General features: G+C 53.4%; 1 protein-coding gene across 3 annotated transcripts; it reads left to right on the top strand.

Moving 5' to 3' along the window:
• The first annotated feature begins 1,633 nt into the window (after positions 1-1,633).
• TAC3 (tachykinin precursor 3) lies at positions 1,634-8,051 on the top strand. Of its 3 annotated transcripts, none has more exons than XM_053662108.1 (7): positions 1,634-1,749; positions 2,332-2,444; positions 4,894-4,990; positions 5,171-5,200; positions 5,294-5,347; positions 5,710-5,784; positions 7,750-8,051. In XM_053662108.1, exons 2-6 carry the CDS (start codon positions 2,337-2,339, stop codon positions 5,781-5,783), a joined length of 363 nt encoding a protein of 120 aa, XP_053518083.1. In that variant the 5' UTR covers positions 1,634-1,749; positions 2,332-2,336; the 3' UTR covers position 5,784; positions 7,750-8,051. The 3 variants fall into 3 exon arrangements, with proteins under 3 accessions (XP_053518083.1, XP_037019438.2, XP_053518082.1); XM_037163543.2 differs by having other exon boundaries at positions 7,747-8,051; XM_053662107.1 differs by having other exon boundaries at positions 7,715-8,051.

Raw genomic sequence — 8,051 nt, 5'->3', positions numbered from 1 at the left:
GGTATGACCCAAGTACCAGAGCGAGTGGGGTGCTGGGAGTGTGGCGTGGGGACATGCGTGCTTCAGGACCCTAACCGCACTGGGGAGGCTCTGTGGAGGGTCTACATTGTGGGTTGCAACGAGAGAAGCTGGGCTCAGGCTTTCTTTTTTTGTTTTACAAATAAATTTTTATTGAGCCCCTATTATATGCCACTATTATATGCACTGTGGTATGTATATGCACGGCAGGGCAAGGTTCTCTCCCCAATCACAAGATGGAGAAGAGTACAAAGTCCCAAATCTGCAACTCTCTTGGAGAGGTGGGTCACCGCTTCCTCTGAGAGTTAGCTATTCAATTGCTGGTCAAAGCTCATCCCAGTGCAATAAAATGATAGGAAAGTTTAGAGTGACAAAAATCTGAATTTGGGGCTGTCCTGCCACAGCTGTCTGTCCTGGAGCATGTGAGTGAACTTTCTGAGGCTCAGTTTCCTCACCTGAAAAATGGGAATATTTCCTGCTCCCATAATGGTGGTGACCCTGCACCCATTAGAAATGATGGAACTGACTAGTCGCTCTGAAGCGACTCTCACTTTGCCTCTCGCCTTATATTTTCTCTCCTGGTCTTTCCCGTCCTGACTGTGATTCCCAGGGGAGAGCCCCTGGGCCTCTGCCTTGGGTGTGAGATGAACAGAATGGGCCAGGAACAAGAGGCTTGAAAGGTCAGTGGGGAAGGTGCCTGAGCTACAGGAAGACAGATAAGTGGGGAAAAGTGTAATCGTGAGGAAAAAAAGACGCAATTGAGAGACCAGTGCTGGGGAAGGGGCAAGTAGGGGAAGAGCTCAGCTGCGGTGTTTTGTTCTTCCTTTCTGAGATCGTAGCAGGAGGACTAGAGGTTAGAACTCTCTAGGATGATGCAATGAAGCCAAGCTGGTTCCTGGGTCCAGAGGCATGCAGGGGGGACGTCGAGGGGGGAGGCACTGGCACAGGGGAAGTGGCCGGTGGGGCTGGACACTGATGAGATCTCTGCATTCAGTGGCAGGGAGAAGTACTGACTCCCAGTTCAACTGAGGACCAAGGTGATAGGTCCACTCCAGCTGAGAGAACAGAGGGTACCAGGAGGGCTAGAAAGGATGCCAGGGTCACCTCCTCATCCTCATAGGCCTGAACTTGGCTGTCCGGTTGTCTTGGTGGTTGGAGGGCCAGAGAAGCACTTGCCTGGAATTGTTCTGGCCTGGCAATTTAAAGGGCAAGGAGCTGGGGGTGTGAATAAGGAGGAGAAAGAGGCCCAGGGACCACACCTATTGAGTTGGATTCAGCAGGCAAATTTTGTGACAAATAATACGCAAATTATTCCCAGCTGAAGGACTGTTAGAAAGTGGGCTTTTGGATAACCCCAGCTCACTGCTGGGCTTATGGGGTGTGTGTGCGTGTGTGTGTGTGTGTGTGTGTGTGTGTGTGTGTGTGTGTGTGTGTGTGTGGGTATGTGTGTGTCTGCATCCTGTACCCTCCTTCCCACCAGCCTTCCTCCTCCCCTCCAGCCATCCTGGGATTGGCGATTCTCAGCCCCTCCCCTGGCTCCCCCAGACCCTCCCAGAGCCTTTATCAGGGAGCTGGGCTGGAGATCCTCTTCACAGCAGCACTTGCAGCACCAGCACCAGCAGCACCAGCAGCACCAGCAGCACCAGCTTTTGTGGGGATTAAGGCAGAAATCCCGGCCGGCTCCCTGATTCTACTAAACCACCCAGCTGTAGGCTCAGAGCTGCTCCAAAGGTAGGTGCAGATGGGAGAACACTGGAAGGACTGAAGCTGGAACCAAAGGACAGGGGCCAGAGTCAGCAGAAAGAAAAGAAGTGGCAGCTTTTGATTGGGGAGTGGGGAATTGATTGGGAAGTGAGCAGATAGCAGGAAGAACGGGGTTGAGAGCTAGTCATGTTGGGAGCTTGTGAGTGCAGATGGATTGTTCCACGTTAGAAAGTTTTTGCTTAAGTCTTGGGGTTGCCTAGTGCTGGAAAATAGCACCTAGGACCCCTCCTCAAGTCAACTAAGGAAAACGACCTGTGCATGTCCTGTAAATCTGTCATCTTCCTTTGGAACCTACCCTCCCTGGCACTGTTGCTCGGTGGCTCATTGCTGCCAGTTGCCCACCCTGGGGAGAAGTGTCTGATGGGGCAGCTGGCAACCCAAGCCCAGTGGACTGTCCCCCTGCTCAGAGATACTCTCCCCAGACCAGGGGTTGGGTGGGGGAATCAGGGTCTTGAGAAGCAGGGTCAAGCCACGCTGCTGGTCGTGAATGTTTCCTGTGTCATGTCCTCCCCCTCCCTCCCTTCCCTTCCTGTCTCTTTGCTCTCCTAGGCACCATGCGGAGCACCCTGCTGTTGGCAGTCATCCTGGCCCTCAGCCTGGCTCTAGGGGCTGTCTGTGAGGAGTCACAGGAGCAGACGGTGCCCCATGGGGGCCGCAGGGAGGTAAGGCATCCATCCCTCCAGCGGGGCCCGCCTCGGCAGGGTCCTGGGCAGCATCAGGGGAGAACAGCTTTGCTGGTTCCAAAAGCTGCAGGGGAAGGTGTGGCCCGTGGGTGGGAGTTCCCTGGGCTGTCCGTCAGAGGGCTGGGTTTCCTGGCCTCTCCGGTCAGCTCACGTTCTCACTGTTTTTGGTTAGGTCTGTAAGTATCTCTGTCCCCGTGCACAAGCTTGACACCTTGTATGTAAGAGGTGCCCTCTCAGTGTGACTGACCAGTGACTTGGCGAGCGGATGGTACTTACAGGGGCAGGCCAGGGTGGCCCAGGTTGGTCTGGGGTTCTCTGTGGTCTAGCTCAGGTTCTGTCCCTTTGCAGGGCAGTGGGAGGGGCGGTGGTGGGAGAGTCTGTCTACTCTCTGGATGGTATGCAACACAGTCAGAATTTCTCACCTAAATTGTCATTTGGATGCTCTTTTACCTGGCAGCTACGTGTATTATTTTGTTTTCAGAATTCTACAGCTCCTCTAGCCCTCCACCCCTGGGAACCTCAGGTGTTCCTAAGATCCAAACCTTTCCTCTCTTCCCTTTCTTGCTCCTCTCTAGCCTCTGCTTAGTCAGGGTAGGAAAATAATAGTGAAAACAAACACCAGCCAGGTTAGACCCAGATTTCCAAAGTTCCTCTAGGGAAAAGAATAGGACTCGTCAGGGTAGAGCTGCAGGAGGAGAACAGGCAGGAAGCCTTTTCAAGGTTTTGAAATGATAGCAGTTACATTGGTACGAATGCTTTTAAGATGATCGTAGGTGGAACTTATTACAAATTCAGTGTGTGAAGACTAACTGCCTTTCTAGCTCAAATCTGTTCAGCGTCCCATTACAGGAGGTGGGCAGCGCATTGGAACAATTTGGGGAAAGTGGCTGCCTGGGAAGCTGCGTGCTGGGCAGAGAGGTGGCCAGCCTCCACGCGGCTGGTGAGGCAGAGCAGGGCAAGGCGGGCTGGCTGCCTAGCAGGTGGTGGCAGTGGTATCAGATTCGAAAGACAGGACCCACTCAAGAAGTACACAGGGTGTGTGCCAAAGACAGGCTGGCCACTGTGTTTGGAGCCCAAAATTCCAACTCGAGATAGGCAGAATGTCTGGGTATATTCCTCTGAGACAAACTTGCTTTGAGACCTTTCCCCTCTTGGTCAATGAAAAAGAGAGATTGCTGTCTCATCCCTTCTGCCGTCAGAATGAGGGAAAACTGGGGAGGGAAGGGGGTGGGACATATGGGTGCATAGGGTCGGCCCGTGTGGGGTGCGTCCTGTGTCAGTGTGCTTCTGTGTGTGCTCAGCACCCAGGGACACGGGACTCTGGAGAGGGACGCACCTCTGAGATTCGAGGCAAGTCTCCAGACACGACCCTTGTCATTGTCTCTGCAGCTACGATAAACTGGGTGTGTGGTGTGTGCCTACCAGCCATGCTGCTGTGCTGAAGTTGCTTAAACAAAATCACCAGGACAATTCAGAGCCCCTGCTTGGCAGCAGGTCTAGAATTGGGTTCATCTGTGGGATGGAGAAGTGGTGTTACTCTGAACCCCCGCCTTTCTCCGAGGGGAGAGAGGGGACAGGGAAAGAAAACCAGAGGCAGAGGTCCATGGGGAAGGAAGGGGTGAGAGGCAGTGGGAAATGCAGGGGAACACCCAGAGACATGGACAGACGGGGCGCAGTTGCTGGTGTGCCCTCGACCCTGGGGACGGCTCCTACCCTGACCTGTCCCCAGGATCGAGTCCTGTTTGCAGCTCAGTCACGGAGCACAGACCAGTGGACACTTGATCTGTCTGAGGGGCCTGTCTTGTGAGTAGGGCCACTCACGGCTCACTCAGTGGGGCCACCACATCACTGGGCAAACTAGCTCCTGATGTGCCAGGGAGCAAAGAACCAGAGGCCCTTCTGACTGAGAGGCCTCAGGAGCTGGGAAAGGTCCTCAACGGAAAGAGCCCACGGGGGCCCCTGAGCCTGGAGAGAGCATATAACTGGCGGTCTGTTTGGCTCCGATCATCACCTCAGCTTGAGCTCTGGAAGCCCCACATCCCAGGGTGGCCTTGAAGGTCTTGGGCAGACAGGGACAGTTGGTCAGTCTGCAGGGACACATACTGTGTTCCCTTTACCAGGGCTTCTCAAACCTCACCAGGCACATGAGTCACCCGGGGGCCTGGGCGAAACGCAGATTCTATCTCAGCGGGTCTGGGGTAGGACCAAGAATATGCGTCTCTAACAAGCATCCAGGCGTGCTGCTGCTGGCCACAGACCACACTTTGAGAGCCTACTTCTCTCCCACTGTAGGTCAGAGGAAATCCTGAAAGAAATAAGATGTCAGGTTCAGCTGTGATAGACTCAAGAAAAGGCAGTTCCTTGTGGGAAAACTGTGAATGGATCGGGTTCGAGCCTCCTGACTCAGCCCTCTGCCTCTCTCCCGTAGAAGTTCCCAGATATCAACCAGTTGCTGAAGACACTCTCTGGCAGCGGCTCCGTCTCCGTGGATGATCTGCTCAAAATCCTGGGCAAGGCTAGCAAGGGTAGGAAGTGTCCCTGGGGTGAGGGATGCGAAGGGCAGGATTCGGACGATTTCATAGGCCTGGGAGCCCCCTCGGGTGGGAGACAGCTCGGTGAACAACTGAGACTTGTGACCCGGACCTCCCCTAATCATTGCTTTCTAGGTTCTGCTCCCCAGTTACATGCTTGTTCTGTTTTCACAGGCCCTAAGAAACTGTCACTTCTCCAGAAACGTGAGTAGCTTCTCCCTAGCTATCTCTGCCCACCACTTTCTCCAGGGCCATGGGGCCCAGGGACCGGTTGTTATGTTGGCCCCTTTTCTGCAGGTGACATGCATGACTTCTTTGTGGGACTTATGGGCAAGAGGAACATCCAGCCAGGTAAGAGTGTGTGGAGGGACAGTGACAGGATTTAGGGGACTGGCCAAGATATGCAGATGTCAGAAGCCTCCTATTTGTTCTCAGAGGGAAAGACAAGACTTCTCTTGGCTACAGTGAGGATTCCTCAGCCCTGTCCACCCAGTCATCTGGGTGCTCAGTGCGGCGTTGTTCTCTGGGAGACTGGTACAAGGAGTCCTGCTGTAGCTCGGGGTTGGGGCGGTTCCGTCAGGAGGACTCTGCTTCCTCCCAGTCTCCCCACCTCTGTCTTCCAACGTTGCCCTTCACAGCCAGCCCTTCGTTGTGGGGTCAGGGTGAAGGTCACATTCAGAAGAGTTCTAACTACACGGTTTACTTCACCCCAGACACTCCTATTGATGTGAACCAAGAGAATGTCCCCGGCTTTGGCAGCCTTGAGTATCCCCACAATGTGGAATGAGGTAGGGCTATTGGTCAGGGAGAGGAGACTGGACTGTGGAGGGTGGGCGGGGCGGGAGGGGGGGTGGTTGCTAGAGAAGCATTTCCTCTGATGCTTCGGGCTTTAATGCGCATAAACTCACCCTAAAATACACTGCCAGGGCCCACCACTCAGAGGGAGGTGCTGTCTGCGACCAGATGCGCACATAACCCCCTTTTCATCTCATCTCTGCCCCCTGCTGCTTCTCTGAGGGGCAACTTCTATTGTTTGGGTTCTGTTCTCTTCCTGATTGTGCCAAAGATGGAGAGGTCATCATCTGATAATTAGTTACCACATTCAGTTCACAGGTGAAGTGTTTTTCCTCCCAGGTAGGCTGAACCGTTAGATTATTCAGAATCTCCTTGACTGGGTCCATGCGTAGTTCTACACAGTAGTTTAGGAAGAAATGCAAGGGACTTTTGAAATTTAATGGCGTGGCCTGAACCCGTATCTTAGTTGCTCTGTGTAGCAAGAGCATGGGCCTGACTTTGAATCCTGGGTCTGCCCCTCCCTGGCTGTGTCCCCTTGGTCAAGTCACACACACCCCCGTGCCTCAGTTTCCCCATCTGAAAAGTGGGGGTGATAATAGAACCTGTGGACCCGAGGACTGAGTACAGGCGAAGCGTTCGGAACAGCACTGGGTACACAGGGCTCTGCGTTGGCTTTGGTAGGACTTGTGACCTGGGAGGTATGGGGAGCACGTTCATGTTTCCCTGGCTGGCTCTGGTCTGCCTGCCTAGAGCGGGCGGTCTGGGCTGAGCCCGGCCCCAGTGGGCTGAAGGATCTCTTACTTGGTATGCAAGTGCGAGTCCCCCAGGAAAGTGTCTAGTCAAAACACGGAGGCTTCTGCCCAGGCACCATCTTCCCACGCATGGCAATAGCGGCTCAACTGAGTTCCAAGGAAAGGCGGTGGGGGAGAGAAGGAGAGGTATTCAGAAACTCAGTTATCACAAAGGGACAGTTGCCTCTCTCCCCGTGTCCCTATTACCCACACTCATTGGTCTCAAAGGAGCCCGCAGGAGCAAGAGCTGGCTCTCGATGAAACTGCCTGTGCATGACTCCCTGGGCCCAGAGACAAGGCCTGGCCCCCCATTCGGGGTTAGGTGAGAGGGTGCAAAGAGCCGTAATAATCGTAACTCGCTGATTACATGGTACTTACCGTATCATTTTGCTCTCATTAGATGGTTATTTCCGTCCTGCCGACCGCCAGATAATTATACGGGCAACTATATCTGGATGACATACTCTCCCCCAGCGTTATGCATCAGCCATAAAGATAATTACAGTGCAATTTTGCCATAGTATTTTATACAAATAGCAGAAACAAGTGCATTGTGGAAATCTACTTTTACTGCTTGCTGGTGAATCTAGGTTCTTTCAGAGGGACCAGGCATATAATTGCAGCCTTCACAATCGCACCACTGATGGAGCATTCTCAACCTGTTAGGTGCCAGGAAGACTAGGACATAAGGTCCTTGGTGGCTGGCATTTAAAGGAGATTAGATTCATCTAATAAAGATCATTTTATCATCTTATTTTATTCATGTGAAACTGCTGAAGAAGGAAGTGATCCCTGGGCCTGTTCTTGCTGGGGAGTGGTTGAGTGGGGGTTCTGGGAAGGTGGGGGGCGCTGAGGGAGGCTGGGGGAGCCTGAGCACCAGGGCTCATCGGATGGGACTATGTGTACTGTGTGCCTGGCTCATGGGGATGCTAAGATAATAGGAATTTTTTGGTTTTGTTGCTACTTTTTTTTTGCATGGGCCCCCATCGACCACGAGCACAGGTATGTATAAGTAGCATCAGAGACACACCTCTGGGAGGGTGCTGGCACCTGTGGCTAGTCAGTCCTCTAGGTCAGAGGCTGAGGGACAGCTTTGCCTAAGACTTCTGTTCTCTCTTCTGCTCCCAAACAGATGCCCCTCCCCTTCTCTTTCTGCTTCCCCAGCAGGTGGTTGGTGGGAGTTTGACAGGACAGAAGATGTGACTTCATTTTTCGGTCCTCAGCACTCCATTCCTGGACTCCTGGGCTGCTTTATGCAGGCACCCTGCTCCCCTCTCTAAATCCACAGGTGCATGCACTCCTATTTCCCTTGCTCTTCCCAGCCTTGTGACACTCCTGTGCTTAGACCCCTTCCACACCCCTCTCCCCAGCGCTGATATAGAAACTGCATATGGAGCAGCCCCAGTCCCACCCAGCACGGACTGTAGACTCCCCTGGCTTCCTCAACAATAAAGGATTTTTACATATGA

The sequence above is a fragment of the Artibeus jamaicensis genome, unplaced genomic scaffold, assembly GCF_021234435.1.
Source record: "Artibeus jamaicensis isolate MK-2021 breed Jamaican fruit bat unplaced genomic scaffold, CSHL_Jam_final contig_233, whole genome shotgun sequence".
Classification (NCBI taxonomy): Eukaryota; Metazoa; Chordata; class Mammalia; order Chiroptera; family Phyllostomidae; genus Artibeus; species Artibeus jamaicensis.
Note: the sequence above shows the minus strand (reverse complement) of the source record. Positions and strands in the feature narration are given on the sequence as shown.

What these genes read in the sequence shown, in the direction of transcription:
- TAC3 (XM_053662108.1), top strand. Translation starts at nt 2,337, where the DNA reads ATGCGGAGCACCCTGCTGTTGGCAGTCATCCTGGCCCTCAGCCTGGCT. An exon ending in CCCATGGGGGCCGCAGGGAG is followed by an intron (nt 2,445 to 4,893) that starts GTAAGGCATCCA and finishes TCTCTCCCGTAG; the next exon opens with AAGTTCCCAGATATCAACCA. An exon ending in CCTGGGCAAGGCTAGCAAGG is followed by an intron (nt 4,991 to 5,170) that starts GTAGGAAGTGTC and finishes CTGTTTTCACAG; the next exon opens with GCCCTAAGAAACTGTCACTT.